Here is a 23,945-nt window from a genome sequence, read left to right as displayed (position 1 = left end):
ATTTGAAAGCATACTCACTAGAATAAAGAAGACAACCTTATTGAACTGTACAAGACTCTTAGAGGTCTTGACTGGGTAGATGTGTAATGGTTGTTTCCTTTTGGGGAGAGTCAAGGACCAGAAAGCTTAATTTCAGAATAAGGAGTTGTATACTTAAGACAGAGGTGAGAAAGAATTTTTTCTTCCACAGGATTGAGAATCTGTGGAATTCTTTACCACAGAGGGCTGTTGACACTGGGTCATTAAGTACATTCAAGGTCGAGACAGACGTATTTTTAATCAGTAAGGGGAATCAGGGGTTATGGGAAAAAGGCAGGAAAATGGAAAGTTGAGGATTATCAGATTAACCATGTTCACATTGAATGGCACAGCAGAACTCAATGGGTTGAATGGCCTACTTCTGCTTTTAAGTCTTATAGTCTTGTTATTTATTCTTAGTAAGAAAAATTACAGCTTTCAATTGAGGATACTTTCTGTAGTGATTGTAGCAAGGTCAGCCAGGAGGACCTCACAGAATATGAGTTCCCTGATTGATGGGATACTGGCCTCTGTGGAGTTATTTCACTTTTATCATGCTCAATAAGAGTCTTATTAAAAAAAATTTTAGTTTCCTGACATGATGCTGGCATGTCTGCTGCAAAGCCTTGGTTCAAAGACTTTGGCAAATAACTTGCAGAAGGCTTCTAACAGGATTCCTAAAATAAAAGTCCTTCCTGTTTTAATCTGAGTGTAAAATTTTCATGGCTAATGGGGTGAAGTACTGCCAAGATTTATGAATTAAACTTGTGTCATATTCTGAGTACATGTCAGACTTGTAACAGTGCAATTGCTTTGTATACCACAGCATTATCAGTCATGTACAAGAAAAACAGGAGGGGAAAACAGTAGCTCTAATGTAACATAATTCTGCAGTTTGAGCTTTTTTTTCAGAATATCAAAAAGTCACTGTAATTATGAAATGATTAACCATCTTTCGGATCAACTATCCCCTCCGCTTGAATGTTTATTTAACCCTCTTTATATTAGTATTATTAAAGTAAATGTTTCTCTGTGGCACAGTGGAGAAAGGTCGCTTGCTGCTGCTCAGAATCACATCAACACCATTTTTCCTGCTACATTTGTCATGTATCATTAGCAGTAGCTTAAAGCCTCATGTTAAGTTGTGATATTACTAAATTCTGAAGTGCAGACGTCATTAACCAATCCGGGACAGAAGGTGGCAAAAAAAAATTTACTGGTTCTACTTTCAGTTAGACCTGTACCTGAATACTTAGTGTGTGCTTTGTCGGCACCAAATAAACGCTGCTTTTCAAACAGGATGGGACAGTACCTTTTGGAACTAGTTAATCAAAAGATTATTACAGATGGCAATGACCAATGAGATGTATCCATTTTAATGCCCATCTATCATGATATCCAATTGCTTTAAGATGTTTGCAGATTTTTCCTTTAGTTTGGACATCTGCAGTGGATCACTCATTTTTTTTGATATCAGCCCTTGTCTTCCTTTTAATGTTTATAGGGGAGGTGACGGCCTACTGGTCTTATTATTGGGCTATTAATCCAGAAATCTAGGTAACATTCTGAGCATCTGAGTTTGAATCCTGCCTTGGAAAACTAAATCTGGAATTAAGAGTGACCATAAATCCATTGTTAATTGTCAAAAATACCATCTAGCTCACTAATATTCTTTATGGAAGGAAACTGCCATCCTTACCTAGCCTACGTGTGACTCCAGACCCATAAGCAATGTGACTGACTCTTAACTGCCCGCTGGGTAATTAGGGATGGGCAATAAATGCTGGCCTAGCCAGTGATGCCCTCAACCAGTGAATGAATAAAACAACTATTTTCAAAATGTACCTTTCTAATTGCAGTTAATCTAAAATAATGTTTTCTTTATCCTTGATACTCTAAAATATGCCTCTGTCTCGTTAAACCAGTCTTCCTTCATAACTCAGACCTCTAATATTAGAAATCTAGTTTCTCTGTCCTGTTACCAGTACTTGAACACCTTAGTGTTTCTTAGTTTCCTGAACCCCTAGTGAGTGTTCAAGATACAATTTGTTCTTGCTTTGACTTGCATTCTAATATTTAGGCTTTAGAATTCAACACTTTTTAACTTTGCTGATTGATGCGTTGGACTGACTGGATATACTTCGTGTCAAGACTTCAGGTTCATCCTTAGTTAGTTCAACACCATGCAGTCTATTTTTGCTTCCTATGTAGAGCATTTCATACTTTGTTTGAAATTCCATGTTCTACTTCCTTGGGTATTTTGTCCAAGTTGTTCTGTGATAGTTAAGCTGCTTCCTCGGATTCTACTGGTCCTCCTAGCTTATAAATCATGTACAAATTTTACTAATTTGCATTGTAATCAGCCAGTTTGTTATTCATTCATAACTGACTCTAAATCCCCACTACCTTAAGGTTAATAAATAGGCTTTCACGTAGTATTTTATTAGATATCATTTTGGAAGTCAAGATACACCAACGTACTCACAGGGCTTGCAGGAGTCAAAAAGTCAAGAGGGCTAGTCAAGTAGGGCCTTCTCCTTTTGAATCCATGCTGAATAATTTTAATTGAAATTTTAATACAAATTTACTTCTGATGATTATTGCACATTGTATTCATTAAGACAGATGGGTGGTGCGTTGGCTCAGTGGTTAGCACTGCTGCCTCACAGTGCCAAAGGCCAGGCTTGAATTCAGCCTCGGGTGACAGTCTGTACAGAGTTTGCTCGTTCTCCCCATGTCTGCTTGGGTTTGTGATGAATGCTCTGGCTTCTTTCCACAATCCAAGGATGTGCAAGTTAGGTGGATTGGCCATGCTAGACTGCCCCGCAGTGTCCAGGGATATGTAGACTAGGTGGATTAGCTGTGGCAAATGTGGGGTTACGGGAATAGGGTAGGGAGCTGGGTCTGGGTAGGATGCTGTTCAGGGGAAACAGTTTGCACCCAAATGGACTGAATGTCTCTTTCTACACTGTAGGAATTGTGTGTGCAATAATCTGAATTGTTTTATCACTCTTTTGGCCACTGGCTTATTTCCAAATTACCGATTACCATTCAAAATTCTATAACTCTCTGAACAAAACTTAGTCCCATGCAAGTTTCTTCCTCAATCAAGCATTTTGCTTGATTCCTTTGCTTTTGCAAGCTATTCCATCCTCAACTCCTCTTAACCCTCTAACGTTCTTGAAGGTGTTGTCACTTTCCAAAGCAGAGCCCATCTTTCTTAGAATTCTCTTCAAGCAGACTTTCACTTCTGCCACAGTACAGCAATGCCTTTTATCAATGTTACAAATAACATCCTGTGGAATTGTGACAATAGTTAAATACTCCTCCTCCTCCTCACCATCTCGAACAATTTGCTGCCTTTCAACATGGTTGACTTCTCTTCCATTGGCTTGGGTGGGACCACCCTTGCCTGTTTTTTATTTATCCAGTAATTATCAAAGAATCAGCGCAATGGTTTTAGTTACAGTTCATGAACAATTACCACTAGACACGACCCACCACCACCCTCCCACCATCATCTGAAAACATTCAGTTTTTGCATGTACACTGATGCCCAGTAACTTTGCATCACCTCCTCTCTCTCGACCCCTCCACTGTCTATAAATTGTCGGTTAGCATGTCCAATGTTCAGTATTAGGTGTGCAAAACTTTCCTCCAACTAAATATTGGGAAGACTGATGTCAATGGTTTTGGTCTGTCCCCTGGACACAGACATCATTCCTCCCTTTGAAGCTGAAACAGGCTGTTTACAATCTGGATTCCAACATGAGCTTCTGATAATGCAACCCATGTCAGGATTACTACTGTTGCATGCGCTGTCTAACCTTTCAGGCTCTCCACCTTGCTTTCCTCTTAGAAAATGTTCTTAACATCAATCTCCTTGACCAAGCTTTTGGCTTCATGCTGTAATAGTGCCTTACACAGTTATTGCCTTCTTTTGCACTATGCTTCGGAGACAAACCTTGGGACATTTTGTGGTTTTAAGTATGCCATGCACATGCAAATTCTTGTTGTTCAGTGGTTACTGTACATCACAGATGCTATAACTTCAATTTCTTCAGTCGTTAATAATACTAAGCAATGCTTCTTGAGGCTTTCTTCAAATGCTGGGTCAAGAAGTAATTGTGCAGTAAACTGATCAACAGAGTTTTCTAATTTTTATTACACTGAATGAAATTTTCCATTAAATACTTTTATCAGGCACCTTTACAGGGTAAATATTCTTAATCAAGTGTTAAGCATGAAATAAACTTTTCAATTTTGATCCCAGAAACAATTATTTCATTAAAGATCTATACCATCACCTTCTCAAGGACAATTGAGAATGGGTAATAAATGCCAGCCTAGCTAGTTATGCCAACATCCCACGAATGGATATTTTAAAACAAAACTTTGAATTTCAGCATCCCTCTAGCGTTAGTCTGAATCTTTTAGCTTTAGAGATACTGTATCTAATCAGAGCAGTTTATATCAAAGGGTTCTATCTGTCACAGGATCAACCTCATACCCCTTCATTTGCCCCCTCTCATGCTCTCCAGGGTCAAGTCGACTAATTATTCAAGGAAATCTAAAGGCAGCAATCATTGCTGTTTTCCATTTGACAACAAAATTGTGCAACAGAATTTCCAGGTCCCTAAAGGTGTGACTTTTCTTCTGTACACTGCATTCTTAATTCATAACTTTCTTTAAAATGCATTATCAGTAGACTCATTTTGCAACTTTTCTCTCTTTATACTTAGCTCCCTCATTCGTAAAACTTCTACAGCGAACATACTTCAAATTCCATTTTAGCTACACTTAATTTTGCTGTATTCCTTTCTCTTAGTATTTGTCCAGTCGTCCCTTGTCAATTTTAATGTTTTAAATCCCATGTGTTTTCTTTAGAGTTTGGTTCTATTTTGTTCACCCTTCTAAAATTTAATTCGGCTCAGATAATTTACTGAGTCAAGTTAAATTTAATTTCCTTTGTCACCTACCTGCTCTAAGCAATGTTTCATTTTAGCTCCTTTTCACCACACTCCCTTATCTTAATGATTTAAGTGCTTACTCTTTAAATGAAATGTAGTTAACCTTAAATTTGAAAAAATCTGTCTTCTCCTCGCCCAAACATTGAGCCAGAGAATTCAGTTATAATTCCATGTTTACTGGGAATGCTCTGATACTTTGCACAAATAATTAATTGAAAATTACAAGGCTCTCCAACTGTGAAACACCATCATTCACATATGTGTACATCTAGCAGGGGATCGTGAAGTAGCAATCGCAAGTGGGACTTGACCTGATTATCCTTCCTCCTCAGTTCAGAAGTAGCTGGTCAATTGTAGATAGATTAACACAAGACTGAGAAAAGCTACATTTGCAGATTTACACAAAGACTTCCTTATAGCCTTTACTTAAAGGTTTATTTTTCTTTGGTACCTGTGGGAGTAATGCTCCGGAATGATGACGATGGAGTAACAGGTGGGGTGACCGGTGGTGTAAGGCTGCCGCTGTTGTGACGTTGTGGTGTAGAAATACTTCCCCGAGGAATGGTACTCGCAATTGATAAAGATAGTTTCGGCTGAATCTTTTTCTTGAGGGATTCTTGTTCCCGGCGAGCAGCATCAGTCATAAATCTGCAAAAAAAAAAAATACAGGTAATCTGTGGCTTCATACCAGAGCATAACAATTTGGTAGAATACCTGCCATGTACGGAATGTTTTTAGGGCTCAGTAAGGAATATAATAAAGGAGAGGTATCCAAAATGCAAATCTTATACTAATGTAGTAGCATTTAATGGTTTTCAAAAGTAAATGATCAGCAAGAGGGATAGTACATAACTCTAATGCAATATACTGTGAGAAAAACAAAGACTGCAGATGCTGGAAACCAGATTCTGGATTAGAGTGGTGCTGGAAAAGCACAGCAGTTCAGGCAGCATCCGAAGAGCAGGAAAATCGATGTTTCGGGCAAAAGCCCTTCATCAGGAATATAGGCAGAGTGACTGAAGGGTGCAGAGATAAATGAGAGTAGGGTGGGGGTGGGGAGAAAGTAGCATAGAGTACAATATGTGAATGGGGATGGGGATGAAGATGATAGGTCGGGGAGTAGGGTAGCAAAGTGTACAATGGGTGGATGGGGGTGGGATGAAGGTGATAGGTCAGAGAGGAGGGTGGAGTGGATAGATGGAAAGGAAGATAGGCAGGTAGGACAAGTCATGGGGACAGTGCTGAGCTGGAAGTTTGGAACTAAGTCCACATTGATGCCCTGGGGTTGAAGTGTTCCGAGGTGGAAGATGAGGCGTTCTTCCTCCAGGTGTCGGGTGGTGAGGGAGCGGCGGAGAAGGAGGCCCAGGACCTCCATGTCCTCGGCTGAGTGGGAGGGGGAGTTGAAATGTTGGGTCACAGGGCGGTGTGGTTGATTGGTGCGGGTGTCCCAGAGATGTTCCCTAAAGCACTCTGCTAGGATGCGTCCAGTCTCCCCAGTGTAGAGGAGACCACATCGGGAGCAACGGATACAATAAGTGATATTGGTGGATGTGCAGGTAAAACTTTGATGAATGTGGAAGGCTCCTTTAGGGCCTTGGATGGAGGTGAGGGAGGTGGTTTGGGCGCAGGTTTTACAGTTCCTGCGGTGGCAGGGGAAGGTGCCAGGACGGGAGGGTGGGTTGTTGGGGGGGGCGTGGACCTGACCAGGTAGTCACGGAGGGAATGGTCTTTGTGGAAGGCGGAAAGGGGTGGGGAGGAAAATATATCCCTGGTGGTGGGGTCCGTTTGGTGGTGGCGGAAATGTCGGAGGATGATTTGGTTTATGAGAAGGTTGATAGGGTGGACGGTGAGCACCAGCGGAGTTCTGTCCTGTTGTTACAGTTGGAGGGATGGGGTCTGAGGACGGAAGTGCGGGATGTGGATGAGATGCGTTGGAGGGCATCTTTAACCACATGGAAAGGGAAATTGCGGTCTCTAAAGAAGGAGGCCATCTGATGTGTTCTGTGGTGGAACTGGTCCTCCCTGGAGCAGGTCCGGCGGAGGCGGAGGAATTGGGAATACGGGATAGCATTTTTGCAGGAGGTAGGGTGGGAAGAGGTATAATCCAGGTAGCTGTGGGAGTCGGTGGGTTTGTAAAAAATGCCGGTGTCAAGTCGGTCATCATTAATGGAGATGGAGAGGTCAGAGGTGGTCCAGGTAAATTTAAGGTCAGGGTGGAACGTGTTGGTGAAGTTGATGAATTGCTCAACCTCCTCGCCGGAACACGAGGTGGCGCCAATGCAGTCACCCCCATTCACTCTATGCTACTTTCTCCTTACCCCCACCCTCCTCTCATTTATCTCTCCATCCTTCACGCACTCTGCCTGTACTCCTGATGAAGAGCTTTTGCCCGAAACGTCGATTTTCCTGCTCCTTGGCTGCTGCCTGAACTGCTGTGCTTTTCCAGCACCATTCTAATCCAGAATATACTGTGGGATTTAAGCTACTGAATAAACCGCATCTGTAAGTGCTATATTTACTTCCAGCTTGAATAATGTAGCATTCACATCTTTTGAGTCAGAAGGATCTTGTTCCAATCTTACTCCAGAAGTCGAGCACATGATTCTGATTAGCACAGTGCACTACAGTTAGGGATATGTTGGCAGAGGATCACCTTTTGGATGAGAGAATATACGAAGTGTTTATCAGCCTACATATGCGGCATTAATAAATGGCATGGTATTTTTTGTAGAAAAGAAACTTGCTGCTACACTTGTCTACAAAACAATACCTAAAAGTAATTAGTTTGCTGTGAAGTACTATGGGACATCTTGAGTACATGAGAGAGCTGCTGTACAACAGGAACTTCTTACTATAATGATTTGTTCCAGACTAAATGCCAGGTTAGTTATGTTAATTTTTGCCTTTTGCTGAAAAGGCCCAATTTTCCTCAAGCATATTATATATCTCATTATTTGGTCCTAAATTTAAAAGTAAAACAAATTATCCATCAACTATTGAAGTATAATTACATATACTTTTAGAACTTGTTTGCTAAACCACTTTTCAGGGACCGACTCAGGATCATTGGTCAAGCACCAAAACAAGTTGTCTCAATAGATAAACTTGCACAAGAAGTTCTACTCTTTGAATAGAAAGCAGTAATTTCTCAGGTCAGCCCTGTGCCAGATAATTGAGATGGAAATAAATTCAATTTAATATTTTACTTCCTAAGAGGGGGAACTGTTTGTGGCTAGAGAACAAATAGTTATTACACAGTAAGTTTGCAATCTTAACCAGGAAGGCTGCCATTCCACACTGGAAATGCCCAAGTTCACATCCAATATTGGAACTTGGAATAATGGAATTCATGTTAAGTGCTGGCAGGCCTGTCAAACATCTATAAAATAAATTTACATTTTACACTGGCAAACATACAGAAACATTACCACCTCTTGCCATCTGGCAGCTTATTAGTCAGCAATATCCTATTAATTATCCTTCCAACCTCTCTAAATAGTAGATGCCTACATTTAGTACCAATGCTTATTGTCACTGTGTAAGTCAAATTTAGTTTGCAGTACTCAGATTTTTTATTGGCATTTTGGGAAACACATTCCATCGTGCTTTTTATTTCTTCCATGATAAGGAAAAGCCAGTGGTTTACTCTTGTTGACTGGCAATGCATTGTGTCATATTGCAAGTGCAGACTATGATTGGCTAGTTTGCTTTGTCAATTTTAGAAAGTAACAACAGTGGGTTGTTCAATCACCTACGCAGAGATTTGGCCCACAACATTATTCGGATGCAGGATAAAACACATAAAACAGTGAAAATTGTCAATTAACTATGAAAAATAAAAAAAATTTAAAGGGTGGGTTTAATGGGTAGAATAGTAACCCAGCCCATTGAAACCACTAGAATAGATAATATTGCTGTCTTAAATAATTTTAAATTCTGAATGTTAGCAAATATGTATCCAGCGAAATTCTACAGACAGTTTTCAGGAATCAGCAAGATAGCACCTATCTATAAATTCAGGTCCTAATAATATAATCTGATCTCCCTAATTTTTGTTCTTTCCAAACCAGATTTCCAGATGGAGCACCAGAAAATATAAACGCTTTAGTGGGGTAATACGTGGACTTCCTTCTTACAGTCTGTACTTAATTCTTACTTTTATTTACTGGCAACTGCCATAATGGAGCATTCAATACTTTTGCTGAATGCGCACAATTGCAAGCCATCAAAGATACAGAGATGAGGCTGGAAGGCAGTCTGAAATTGAGGATGAGACGCTAAGTTCATTTGCTGGGACAGAGCAAGATGCTGGCATTTAAAGAGTACACAATGAAGCAGGTATCAGAGTTCTCCAAGTTCATACCTATGTCTTTCAATACTAATGATTAAATCAGTAATTCTTTGTGGCTTAGTAACCAGAACTACACATAGTACCTAGGTATAGCCTGACCAGGACACTACACATTTTCAGCATGACTTCCTCTAATTTGTATTCTCCTCTTCTAAAGAGGATGAAAAGGAACAGGGTTAAAAAAAAACTGAAATTACATCACACTCATTTAATTAGAGCGAATTTATTCCTGTCTCAACCCAGTATACAAATGACAGTTGAGGCCACTTGTGGCACCACAGTAGTGTCCCTATCTCTGGCCCAGGAGGCCAAGGTTCAAGTCTCAACTGCTCCAGAAAGCACTCTAGTGGCTCAAAAGCAGTGCCCTTATCTCGGAGTTTGAAAGCCTGGATTCAACTGCAACCATCTCCAAAGGTGAGACATTACAGATTGATTAAAAATACCTACAAATGCCAGCTGCAGAGGTATGCTACCTAGTGAAGAGCTATTGTGAAGCAAAAGTTCTAAAATAAGGCCCTTCAACAAAATACTCTTTTAAAAAAAATTAACTCAGTGTTGCAAATATGCTTATTTGCATGATCACCATTAATTTTATTGAAACCCAATTACATAATTTCTTGTAATAAAACTACATAGCAACTACTTGCATAAATTTCAAAGCTTCTTTTGAATGAATAATCAAAAAGTTTGAAATTGAAACAATTGACATTTGAGTCACAAAAGGGCTTCAATTACTAACTACTTGATGGTGAACTAGCAAAATGCTAGGATTTTGAGCAGTTTTGCTATGTTATCTTTATGAACAGCTAAAGTCTTCCTTGTAAACCCAAACATTAGGAAAGTGGCATGGTATGACAAAGCAAAATACATATTAAGTTAAATTTTGATGGTGCAGAGATCCAGCTAAAGTGGCATAATTTGCTGGTCTAGTAGAAATGAAGTTGAAACCCTGCTAGGATGGAAATGGTTTAGCATCTGACTGCATAAGAATGCAAAAGCCTCTAAGGCAACGCGCAGCAGGAGTTTCCTTCCTCTGTGTTTGATCATTTCATAAGCACAGTTATTGCAAAATAATAGGGTTTTCATTAAGTAGAAAAAAAGTTGTTAATAAAGGATAGTCACAACTGAGGTAGCAATACAAACATGAAAATAAATAAATGTTAATAAACAGTATTCTTACTTAATAACTAAAGAGGGCAAATGATGAAAAGTATAGTGCATTCTGGGAAAATGTTCCTTCAGCAAATAGTATATAACAAAAGTAATGCAATTCAGTTAAAAGAAAGTCAAGTTAAGAAAGCTATTTTGAAAAATCTGAACTTCAAAACACAGAATTTGCTTTGTGTAATTACTTAATTTTGTCAGCAGCATGGTAACACTAACTGACATTTTAAAAACACTGTTAAAAATTCCATTTTAATTAGATATGCCACCATTTTCAGGTAAGATGCTAAAACGGCCAAAAAAAACTGATAATTGTTATTCTCTTGAAAAGAACGTGAATTAAATGTCCTTTATTCAACAAGTAAGACCCTGACAGAAAAGCATATTTTCTTACCCTGTAAATTGTGGACTCTTGCTGCTAAGTAAGCTTGCTGTAAACTATTAAAATAATGAATCCAGACTGGAAAGCCCCCAAAGAATGGCCGCCCACATTTCAATCTGTTTGCCAGATTTGAGAGAGGGAAAGCTTATGTAAACTTGATTCCCCCACCCCCAAGTTCATCCAGGGACTGGACTTGCAGCATATTGAAAAACATGGTACAAGGGAGCCTCCCAGAGGCCAATAGCTAGAGCTGCGCACAACCCCATGTATGGGAACAAAATCAGACATTGAGATCACTCATATAAACGTTGATCCTTTTTCTATTGTGATGTAAAGGGAAAAATATTTAAATATTTATCTATTGTAAACCAAACATTTATATTAGTTGTCTTTATCAACTTTACAAGAAAACACTGAAGAAAAAAAATCATTATGGTGAAATACTTTGATTCCATGACCTGAATAGCAAACAATGCTTTGAGGGAAACTCACAAGAGCTCAAAGTCCAGGCTGAGATTACAGAATTATCCCTTACAATACTCAATCAATTCTACTGGGTGGCCAACAACTATCATTATTACTTCATTGTTTACATTGATCGGTATCTCAGTGGACTACAAACTGACCCTTTTAACCAATTAGCAATATGTTGATACAAGACTTCAGTGCAAGGTTTGATTGTTATTGCAATTTGCATGTTACCTCTGAAACCACTGTCTTTTTGACTGTTCGTTTCTACTTTCCAAATGCACAAAGAATAAAGCATTTGTACATTGACATTAATTGCTTTTAACATAAGGTTTTGCATTGTGTAACCTGAGTTTATAGAGATATTCAAGCAGAGAATATCATGGCAATTAGTCAGGAATTGAAATTGAATTGCTGAGAATCCTGAGACATTTCATATATACTACACAATTAACTACTGCCAGATGCTGCTCTCACCATACTATGGAGTCAACCCAAGACATTAATTTCAGCAAGAGCAATTTGTTTTTTGTTGAATGATTATAAGAATTTGATGTCTCATAATATTTTAGTACAGCGCATAGTTAAGCACTGTAAAGAAAACAAATTCTATGTAAAAGAAAGAACCTCCAGCTTTCCAATTTTTTTAAACAAAAAAAAAGGCCAAATTGTTCCTCAGCCTCCAAGATGATCAAGACAGTCACTAGAAACAGCAATGTTTAAAGTAATGGCAGGAAGATGGAAATAGAGCAGGAGAATTAGATTATTGTAGGTAGCTCTTGAAGACATAAGTCGACTGATTTTACAGGGCAAATTTTCTGTTTCTGTACTAGAACACACAATGATTGAATGAGCAGAAGGATCATTTTAATGTTGGTGACAATTCTTCCCCTAATATTTCTGTTGCTTTCTTCTTCCCACTGCAACGTTTTGTTGAGATTGGACAAGGAGTGTGCAGCAGAGGCTATAGAAGGGAAAAACATAGTGCTTTAACTTTATACTGATGAATTTCTTTCTGTATCATCCTCTTTAATAAATGGCAGAATCTATGCCTTCTGCCACCAGGGGTGGGTAGAGTGCTGTCTTCCTGCCTTCACACCAATTTAGTCCCACATGTAAAGTGGGAAGAGGAGGGTCATGGGCACCCACACCTCTACCCTTTCTGCTGACTCCCCTACATCATGAATGTAGCTGAAACAATACAAACCTGAGCGTTTGGTAAGTAAGGAGTTCGCTTTAGACAGGAAAGAAATGCTCCATTCTTTTCCTAACTTTGTCAGCCTACAGCCTAGGGTACTCAACATTGAGTTTTCCAATTTAGAATAACCTTCCCACCCATTCCCTGACTCCCTTTCCAGCCCCACTGCCTCTCTTCCATTCCTCCAACCGATCCTCCTTCCAGCTATCAACTGGATTCATTCCTCCTATTGACCCACCAGGTTGTACATACCACCTGTATTCACCTATCACTACCTCATCATTCTGCCCCTCTCCGGACCCATAACCCTTCCCCAGCTTGTCTTTATCTGCAGCTCCCTCAACACACACCTCCAATCCGGAGAAGGGTTGTACCTGACATGTTGACTTCTCCACCTCCTGATGCTGCCCTGGCTTGCTGTGCTTGTCTCCTTTGGATTCCAGCATCTACAGCTTTTTTTTGTCTCTAGCCAGGATAGACGTACCTGAAAAATTACACTTTTGAAAGCTAGTGCTTCCAAATAGACTTGTTGGACTATAAGCTGGTGTTGTATGATTTTTAACTTTTGCAGAATGGTGAATAGCAAGACGTTGTGGTCCATATTAGTATCAACAGTGAGTTCCTGAGGAGTTAGGAAGGAAATAAAAAAAACCTCAAGAGCACTAATCCCGGGAAAGCAAAGCACCAAATAATTTTAGAATATGAAGTAATGTAAAAAAGACAAAGTTAAGGGCACTCTGCAGGAAGACACAACATTCACAATGAGGTGGTTGATGTAAAGCAAAATAAAGGTGGAGGGATTGACCTGATATTTTTTTCTTCACTTGTAAGACATGTGCATTGCTGGCTGGCCAGCATTTATTGCCCAGTTCTAGTTGCCCTTGAGAAGGTGCAAGTGAGCTGCCTGGTAACAGCCTTGTTTAAGAAGGGAGGGAGGGAGATAGAAGACAGAAAATTAAAGGCTGGTTAGCCTGACCTCAGTCGTTGGCAAGATTCATTATTAGGTATGAGACTGCGGAGTAATTTGAAGTGCATGGTGAAATAGCCTTAATCAGCATGGCAATGTCAAGGGGTGGTTGTGCCTGACAAATCTGTTAGAATTATTTGAGGAGGTAATGAGCAAGTTAGACAAAGGAGAGTCAGTGGACATAATCTATTTGAATTTCCAGAAGGCCTTTGACAAAGTGACATACAGGAGGTTGCTAAGTAAGAGCCCGTGGTGTTAGGAGCACAGGAACTCACATGAGTACAGGACTGGCTGACTGGCGGATGGCAGAGATTAGGGATAGAGAGGTCTTTTTCAGGCTGGCAGCCAGTGACTAGTGGAGTTCCACAGAGGTTAGTTTTGCAATCATAAGTTTTTTTTTGTGTATTAATGATCTGGACAAAGGAACTAAATGCACTGTAGCTCTGTTTGCAGAGGATACAAAGATAGATGGAGGGGACATGTTCTGTTATGGAGGCAGGGAAGCTGCAGAAGAACTTGGATAGGCTAGGTAAGTGGGCAAAGATGTGGCAGATGAAATATAATTCGGGGAGGTTTGAGGTTATGCATTTTGGTTAGAAGAATAAAGGCATAGACTATTTTCTAAATGGGGAAAAGCTTCGGAAATCTAAAGCACAAAAGGACTTAGAAATCCTAGTTCAGAATTCTCTTAACATTAACATGCAGGTTCAATTTGTACTTAGGAATATGAATGCAATGTTGGCATTCATTTCAAGAGATGTATGGTTCAAGCTATAGAACACCCTGGTCAGACTGTATTTGAATATTAGCAGCAGTTTTGGGTCTCTTATCTAAGGATATATGTGAACTTGGAGGGAGTCAAGAATGGGTTTACAAAAATTATCCCAGAAATGAAGGGCCCTCATTTGAAAAATGGTGGCGGACTCTGGTTCTGTATTCAATGGAGTTTAGAAAGAAGAGGAGGATCTCACTGAAATTTACAGAATTGTGAGAGACCTGGATAAAGTGGACTTGGAGAAAATGTTTCCACTAGTAGGAGAGACTAAGACCCGACGGCACAGCCTCAAGGATGGCCCTTTAGAACTTAGATGGGGAGCAATTCCTTCAGCCAGACAGTGGTTAATCTGTGGAAGTCATTGCTGCAGAAGTCTGTGGATGCCAAATCATTGAGTGCATTTAAGACAGAGATAGATAGGTTCTTGATTGGTAAAGGGATCAAGGGTTAGGGGGAGAAGGCAGGAGAATGGGGTTGGGAAACATATCAGCCAATGATCGAATGGCAAAGCAGACTCAATGGGCTGATTCGGTCTATTTCTGCCCAGATACCTTATAGTTCTATTCTTGAACCACTGTAGTCCATGTGCTGCAGTTAGACCCACAGTTCCCTTAGGGAGGGAATTCTAGGATTTTCTAGGTTAGGCCACATTTGGAGTACTGTGTGCAGTTCTGGTCGCCTCACTTTAGAAAAGATGTGGAAGCTTTGGAGAGGGTGCAGAGAAAATTTACCAGGATGTTGCCTGGAATGGAGAATAGGTCGTACGAGGACAGGTTGAGTGCTAGGCCTTTTCTCATTGGAACGGCGAAGGATGAGGGGTGACTTGATAGAGGTTTATAAGATGATCAGAGGAATAGATAGTCAGAAACTTTCTCCCCGGGTATAAGAGAGTGTTACAAGGGGACATAAATTTAAGGTGAAGGGTGAAAGGTATAGGGGGGATGTCAGGGGTAGGTTCTTTACCCAGAGAGTGGTGGGGGCATGGAATGCGCTGCCTGTGGGAGTGGCAGTGTCAGAATCATTGGCGACCTTTAAGCGGCAATTGGATAGGTACATGGATGGGTGCTTAAGCTAGGACAAATGTTCGGCACAACATCGTGGGCCGAAGGGCCTGTTCTGTGCTGTATTGTTCTATGTTCTATGTTCATCCGACAACAGAGAAGGAATAGCGATATATTCCCAAGACAGGATAGTGAGCAGCTTGGAAAGGACCTTGCAGTTGATGGCATTCCCATATATCTGCTACCCTTGTCCTTCTAGATGGAAGTGATCGTGAGCATGGAAGGTGCTGCTTAAGGATCTGCACTGAATTTCTGCAGTGCATCTTGCAGACAGTACGTACTGCTGCTGAGTGTTAGTGACGGAGGGAGTGGATGCTTCTGGATGTGCGGGTAAACAAGTAGATTGCTTTGTCCTAGATGGTATCAAGCTTCTTGAGTATTGTTGGAACTGTATTCATCCAGGCAAGTGGGGTGCATCCCATCACACTCCTGACTTGTACCTTGTAGTCACAGGCTTTGGGGAGTCAGAAAATGAATTACTTGCTGCAATTAGCCTAGCCCCATACCTGCTAACGTAACGATTGTATTTATGTAAAAGGTCCAGTTGAGTTTTTGGTCAATGCGAATGACCAGGATAGTGAGGACTCAGTGATGGTAATACTACTGAATTTCAAGTGGGCGGGGAGTGGTTAGATACTCGCTTATTGGAGATGGTCATTGCCTGGCATTTGTGTGGTGCAAATGTTACTTGTCAGCCCAGCCCAAGCCTGGATATTGTCCAGAGCTTGTTGCATTTGATCATGGACTGCTTCGGTATCTGAGAAGACATCAATGATACTAAACATTGTGCAATCATCAGTGACCATCCCTACTTTTCATCTTATGGAGGGAAGGTCATTGATGAAGCAGCATGATCTTCCCTCCAGCATAAGGGAACTGTCATTACATGAACATTGTGCCTGATGACCAAGAATGAGAATTGAATAATCCCAAATATTCAACATTTAGAAAGGGCAGGCAAAAGGAAGAGGAGATGCTGTTAAGCTGACATTAGGGGATGTGATCAGAACATTAGTAAAAGGAGGATCTCAAATCAGAAGAACAAAATGTGCAAACATTTTGGATGAAACAAAGAAACAGCAAACATAAGGAGGAACTTATTATTGACTACCAAACTTTCGTGGTAGTGCAGGGAATGAGATTAATCAGGACTAAGGAAGCATGTGGCATATATAGTACAGTAAGTATAGGTGAGATAAAATTAGTGTATAGACTGGGTGAACCTAAGGAACACGTGCTGTGGAAGATGAGTTTCTGAAATGCAAACAGCATGGTTTTCTGTTACAATATGTTGAAGAACAAGAACTGGCTATTCTAGATCTAATATTATCTAGTATTACACAATGAAAAAGGGCTAGTTAATAATCTTGTTTTAGAAGTACCTTTAGGAATGAGTGACATGTAGAATTTTACATTATGCCTGAAAATGAGGTAGATTAATTTGAAATCAAGTTGTTAAATTTGAAATTATGAAGCAATGAGGGACAAATGGCTAAAGTAGATTGGAAAATCGTGAATGGATGATCTTGATAGAATCATGCATTCATCAAGGCATAAAAAATCCAAAAAGGTCAGTCAACTACATGGTGGAGTGTTAAAAGTGAAAGCTTTGGGGATGGCGTTTGCATTTGTGGTCACCTTCCAAAAGTCTGCAGGTTCTGGAATGGTCCCTGCAGATTGGAATGCAGAAAATGCCATCCCACTATTTAAGGGAGGGAGAAACTACAAACCTGTTAGGTTGTAGCACTTTGGTGTAAAGCTGTTATACATGACAAATCCACACTCGCAAAAGACTGATTTAATTGGGACAATCACCACAAACTTGTGAATGGGAAATCATGTTTGACAAACTTTTTTTTTGGAGGATGCTTCTAACAGAATTAATAAAGAGAAATCAGTGGACCAAATATATATTTGGATTTTCAGACGATTTTTGGTAAAGTCGCCCACAGGAGGTTAGTTAGCAAAATGAATAAAGTATATGAGACTAGAGATAATTTACTGTCATGGCTTAAGTATCGGCTAACAGGCAGGAAACAGAGTCTGAATAAACAAGTCATTCTTGCATTGGCAGGTGTAACTAATGTGATATCACATGTATCAGTACTTATGCCCCAGCTCTCACAATATACATCAATAGATTGGACATGAGGACCACATTTGAAAATGATACAAAGCTAGCTGAGAACGTACTGTGAAGAACATGCAAAGCAAGTGCAAGAGGATTTGGACTGGCTTTGTGAATGGGCAACAACATGGCAAAATGAATATATTTTGAAAAAAAAGAGATTTTCCACTTTGGTTGAAAGGACAGGTGTGCAGAGTATTTCTTCAATGGTGAGAGATTAAAAGTGCAGAGGTTTAAAGTGACCTGGATGTCCTCATCAATAAATGACTTGACGGCTAACACCCAGGTGCAGCGAGCAATTAGGAAGATTAGTTTTTAGTACAAAAGAAATTGAGTATAGTAGTAGCAAAATCTTGCTCCAATTGTACAGGACCATGGCTACACTGCACATGGAGTACTGTAAGATTAGATAACCAAAACTGCTTAAGTATATTATCACCCATAGTGCAGTGGAACAAAGGTTTGCCTGCTTTGTTCTTGGGATACCTGAAGATAGATATGGGAAACTGGGCTTATGTTTTCTAGTGTTTTAAAGAATTAGAGGCAATCTTATTGAAATAGACAGGATATATACAGGGTAGATGCTTCCTCTGGGATTCTAGAACCAGGAGACGTACTTTCAAAATAAAAGGAAAGGCACTTAGGACTAAGATGAGTAAAACTTTTGTTTTACTTAAGAGTTATGAATCTTTGGAAAATCTCTACCATTGGGCTATGGAAGCTCAGTCACTAAGCACGTTTAAAGTAGAGGTTGACGGAATTGTGAATACCAATAACAAAATGGAATATGGGGATAATGTGGGAAAAAGGCATTGAAGTGAATGCTTAAAATGATTATACTGAATGGGTGTGATGGTCTGAACAGCCCCTACACCTGTTCTGACATTCTTTCCTCCCCTTCACTTTACCCACACTCTACAAAACCTTCCTGCCATCATTTACTTGTGGCCTGAGTCCTGGGCGTCAACTGGTTGACATTCTGACAAGCAGCAGCAGCTCCCTGGTGGCACAACTGTTCAAAAGAGCTACTGACCTCTGATGAGCAAATAACTTCAACCCCACAGCCTTGGTACTGGGGAAATGCATGTCATCAGGTGGTTGTGATGAAGGAGCAGCACTCCGAAAGCTAGTGCTTCCAAATAAACCTGTTGGACTAGAACTTGCTGTTGTGTGATTTTTAACTTCGTACATACATGAACAGGGGTCCCATCAGTTCTGAAGCTGGCAGGCAAGACCAACATCACGGGAACAAGGCCTTGCCCCAAGTGAAAGCAGGTAATTCCCTTGGATCCTCCAGACCTTTTCTCTTAAAATGGTTAATAGCACTACTAGTACAAACGTTCATAACTCATATGTTCATAAATTGGGGACCACCAGCATCTACTAGTGATTGGAATGACTCAGTTAATTGCATTTCCATTCCTGTGGGAACAATGTAGCTCTCAAATCAAATGATAGAACAGCTCTAATCGAAGACTCATCACACAGAAGACTGCAGCCACGAACTTACATCCTAACATTTGACGATATTAACAAATTACATCACCTTAGGTGATTTTACTCATTAGGAGTTCCAGCAGAATGAAGATGTTGGGTGAGAGAAGAGGGGAATGGAGTACAGAGTTATGGAACTGGAATAACTAGAAGAAAGGTACTGATTACAGAAAATGGGCTCAAAAGGCCAAATTAAGTTCCCGTGGAACCAATGTGGGCCAAGAGAAACAGACATGAGCCACAAGGTATCCTTCATCAACCTCCTCCCCTCAACCCCATTCCTTATCTTGGTTCTCCCTTGTATGCAAACGTTTTCAAAATCTCTGTCCAAGACTAATTCTATGCAGCAGACTCTCTCTTGGATTCACAATCTGATTTTGCTCCCAAATCATGATAACATCACTCAATCTTGGCCATATTTTGACAAGACTGATGGATAATTAACCTGAAGTGTGGGAGGTAAAATCACTCATCCTAAACTTCCCAGACTGTGGGCATGTTCTGGCTTGGCAGGAGGGAAACCAGACAAATTGTTCCTATAAAAAAATTGTCCATTATAGTAACATCTGCATCTGCCATCAAAAGGCCAACCTCAAGCATTAGGACTCTCTTAAACTGTTAGTTAGTTTTCAAACTCTTGCAGGTTACACTGCACTAAAATGTGCTTTCTGACTCCATGTTAACACTGATGACCCATCAGTTTTGGTGTGCCAGTTGTAACCCTTGATGAAGAGCTTGTGCTCGAAACATCAATTCTTCTGCTCCTCAGGTGCTGCCTGACCTGCTGTGCTTTTCCAGCGCTGTACTCTTTGACTCTGATCTCCAGTATTGGCAGTCCTCACTTTCTCTCTGCACCCAAAATCAGCTGAGGAGATTTGAGAAATTATTCAATAATTAACTTTGAGGCTGATGGGAAGAGTTCAGATGCTGAGGAAAACATGGCAAGTCACTCTGTTTAGGATTCAGATGTAAAGATGAAGGCGCCTCCTTCAAAAAGGTCATCTGGTACCCCACACCTTCCACCTCCACTGCCCCAGAAGGTCTGCCCTCCACACAACCGCTACATTTCATCAAGAGTCCCAGCTCAGTGTCTTCAGACTTCATCTTTCTTTCCTGCTCCGAGTCCTGACCACTGCTGCCATTACTAGGATAACCGAGCTACTGACTAATCAAATTGGTTGGCAACTCTCAAAGGGAAGTCTTCCACTCAACTGATGAGCAAAGTCCTGCCTCCAGCGAAGTTACACCCCTCCATGTGTTACATTACTGCAGGCTGACATGATTGATGCGGATAGGCTTCACACCAACATTTTGGGCATTTGGCAGGAAACCCTTCCATCAGAAATATCTTGCTCAAGGTTTAGATCAGATGAATGGTGAAACACCACTCTTCTGGTCAATTAAAAGGGACAATCATTTAAACCGTGTAAATAACAGAGTGAAAAGGACAGATTAGAATTTTTTGCTGTGCCACAGGTTACTTTAGCATGAAATAAATTGCCAGAGCAAATGGTTGAGGCAGAGATCATTGCATCTTTTATGGGAAAGTGAACTGATATTGGAAGCAAAGGAACGATTTTTAGTTTTATTTAACCTTCAAATGAAGTACAAGCATCTAACCCCAGTAAATTCAATGTCGCTGCTCTATCACAGTACCTCAACTTAAGATGCTGAAGTTTCATTTTAACATAAGTTTTATAACATGCCACACTTTTCTTTTTAAATGTAATTTGCTGAAAAGAAGAAACCGCTAGTGTATCATACTGCCAACAGAAATGACCTGAATATACAGACGGTTATAAACTTCAATAGATAGTATACAGCTGAAACTTATATTTATGGCAGATCATTAGTAATTTACGTGCAACATTGCAATCATTAAGTTGTAATGTTCAAGGCAATCGCATGAAATAATCATTATTTGTAAAAAAAAAGTCTCACAAAACAAACATTATTTAGGCAAAAATTAAATGAAGAACCATTCCTGGGGGCAATCTTAAGTTAATTTAATTTCCATGGTTCCCTACTGTAATATAAAATTATTTCATGTTCCACTTTGCAAATTGTTAAGCTATTTTCCACTTGGGAACTATAGTTACGTATATAAAACACACCATGTAAACACACCAAAGCAACCAAGACAGTCAACTGATGAATTGCTGTCCGGACTTTGTCAATTTAAGTGAATACTCATGATTCTACAAGCCATTTTTCATGCTGCACTGTGTGGAAATTCTTTAATCTCTGCTCTGTAATTTTTTTCTAATAGCACAACTGAGGACAATAACTCAATTTTTAAATACATTCCCTAAAACAGCTTATTTGGACACTTGCCATGTATTCAACATCTCAAAAACAGACAATAACTGAAGATTTCATTGACAATGATTTTGCTCTATTTTGATAACATGTATGATTCAGAGGAAAGAACAAGAGTAAAGCAAACTCTTCTGCCCTAGCAAATCATGCACATTAAAACAAAAGTTCAGAATCATAAATTGTTAAACAAATCATTATCACAACTTAGCTAAGTTGTATATCCCTAATAATTATCAAGAGAAAGTTACATCAAAAAGGAGGCTGCATACATTTCCACAGTCACAGATTTTCTTGACTAATTAAAAGTAATCCTTCAACTCTTAAATACAGATAAATGTATTAAATCATTGCAAAGTTATCGGAGAGTGCCAATCTTTGCAACATTACCCAGCATTAGCATTCCACCCTTTAAGAATTCCTCGTGCATCACATCCTTACTCCTGTCCTCTTTAGACTGCTGGGCTATTAGCTGTACTAAGTCAAAGGGCGGCATGGTGGCTCAGTGTTTAGCACTGCTGCCTCACAGCGCCAGGGACCCAGGTTTGACTGCAGCCTCGGGCGACTGCCTGTGTGGAGTTTGCACATTTACCCAGTGGTGCATGGGTTTCCTCCCACAGTCCAAAGATGTGCAGACCGTGCTAAATTGCCCATAGTGTTAGCTGCATTAGTCAAAGGGAAATGGGTCTGGGTGAGTACTCTTCGGGGGGTCGGTGTGGACTTGTTGGGCCGGTTTCCACATTATAGGGAATCTAAGCTAATCTAAATAGTCTATAAAGTTTCCTGCATTAAAACCCACCACTCTGACCAATCCTCCCAATATCTCCTTTGTTTTGGCTTTATGTCAAGACCAACTTTTCGCATTAAAAGGTGTGTGAAACACAATATTCTTGTTGCAGAATCTTGTTTGTTAATACTGTACATAACCTGTGCATGAGTGCTGCTAACAGAAGAGGGCTTGAAATCTCACTTTAATAAGCACAAAGACTTTTTACTGTATTTGGACAAAAATGCATCTTATCTTGATATCAGCATTCTCTCCTTCCTCAGCTCCTTTCAGCAATGCAATTTCATAATTCCCACTGTTCTATGAAGTCCATGCAGTCATATCTCACACGTGCACAGAGACATCTTCAGGCCTAACACACCCAGAACTAGTACTGATGCCACCACCAACATTTGATGGTGGTTATCAGAGATAGTAGACCCAGTCAAGTGTTATCTCTGGCTTGGGGGAAACTTGCAGTCAATTAGCCACACGACTGGCTGAGCTCAAGTGACTCAGTATAGGAGAAAGCAAAGGTATTTCTACATCTAATGAGCTACAGGTTCTTGCAATCACAGCAAGGACAATTTGCCTTTTTGTGATGTCTTTAATGTAGCAGATTATCACAAGGTGCTCTCTGCAGGAGAGTTAACAAACAAAATGTGACACCAAGCTACATAATATTTGGACAGATAAGCCAAATTTCAGGTAAGAGATATGTAGGATAATTTTAAAGTAGGACAAGGGGAGAGAGAATCAGAGAGATTTTGTGAGAAGTTTCCAGAACTCAGAGCCAAAACATCTAAAGGCATATGCACCAATAGTTTTTTTTAACTTGTTCATGGGATATGGGTGTTGCTGGCTAGGCCACCGTTTGTTGCCCATCTAGTTTTGCTCTGTAGAAGATAGTGGTGAGCTGCCCTTTTTGAACTGCTGAAGGCTACTTGGTTCAGGAAAATCCAAAGTGTTATTAGGAAAGGAGATCCCGGATTTTGACCTGGTGACAATTAATGAATAGTGGTGTAGTTGCAAATCTAGATAGTGCATGTTTGAAAGGGAATTTGCAGGTGATGGAGTTCCCATGTATGCTGCCTTTGGCCTTTTCGGTGTAGAGGTCACGTGTCTACAAGCTGCTGTAGAAGGAGTCTTGTGAATTGTTGCATGTATCTTGTAGATGGTACACATTTACCAGTGTGGGGCCAAGGAAGTTGGAAATATGTGAGGCATGAATTAAAGGTGACAGGAGAGCACAGGAGGACCTCTGTTCTTGTAAAGCAATCTCCCACAACTGTAGAATTTGATGCATTTTGGCCTTAGCCACTTTCTGTGGCAGAGAATTCCACAGGCTCACCACTCTCTGGGGGGAAAAGAAATTCTCACCTCAGTTCTAAATGGCTTGCCTGTATTTTAAGACTGTTACTTTTGATTATGGGCACCTTGGTGGTCAGGAATATCCTTCCCATATTTTACCTTGTCTAGTCTCATTAGAATTTTATTAGAATTCCCCCTCAGTCTTCTAAATTTCAGTGAAAATCTCATATTGATCTAGTTTCACCATCCCAGGAATTAGGAGAAAGTGACAACTGTAGATGCTGGATATCGCAGTTGAAAAGTGAGGTGCTGGAAAAGCACATCAGGTCAGGCACCATCTGAGCAGGAGGATCCACGTTTCGGGCATAAGCTGTTCATCAGGAATGTGTGATGGGGTCTGAGAGATAAATAGTAAGGTGGGGGTGGGGGAAAGGTAGCTGGGAAGGCTATAGGTAGGGCGTGATAGTGATTTATCAGAGGTGAGGGTGGAGTGGATAGGTGGGAAGGAAGGTGGACAGGTAGGACAGTGCTGAGGTGGATCTGGAATGAGATATCAGGTTGGGGAGATAAGGAAAC

At 40.3% G+C, this 23,945-nt stretch overlaps 1 protein-coding gene across 2 annotated transcripts in view; it reads right to left on the bottom strand.

The window, feature by feature from the left end:
• Positions 1 to 23,945, bottom strand: part of jazf1b (JAZF zinc finger 1b) — a 280,042-nt gene that overhangs the window by 54,294 nt on the left and 201,803 nt on the right. For both annotated transcript variants that reach the window (XM_043689536.2, XM_087986958.1), the window contains exon 3: positions 5,440 to 5,636. In XM_043689536.2, coding sequence (XP_043545471.1) covers positions 5,440 to 5,636 — 197 coding nt within the window. The remainder of the gene's footprint in view (positions 1 to 5,439; positions 5,637 to 23,945) is intronic.

This window comes from Chiloscyllium plagiosum, unplaced genomic scaffold (genome assembly GCF_037043375.1).
Source record: "Chiloscyllium plagiosum isolate Xiang-an unplaced genomic scaffold, Cpla_swu_hap1 HiC_scaffold_5, whole genome shotgun sequence".
NCBI lineage: Eukaryota > Metazoa > Chordata > Chondrichthyes > Orectolobiformes > Hemiscylliidae > Chiloscyllium > Chiloscyllium plagiosum.
The sequence above is the reverse complement of the archived record's forward strand: the minus strand, read 5'-3'. Positions and strand labels throughout refer to the sequence as shown.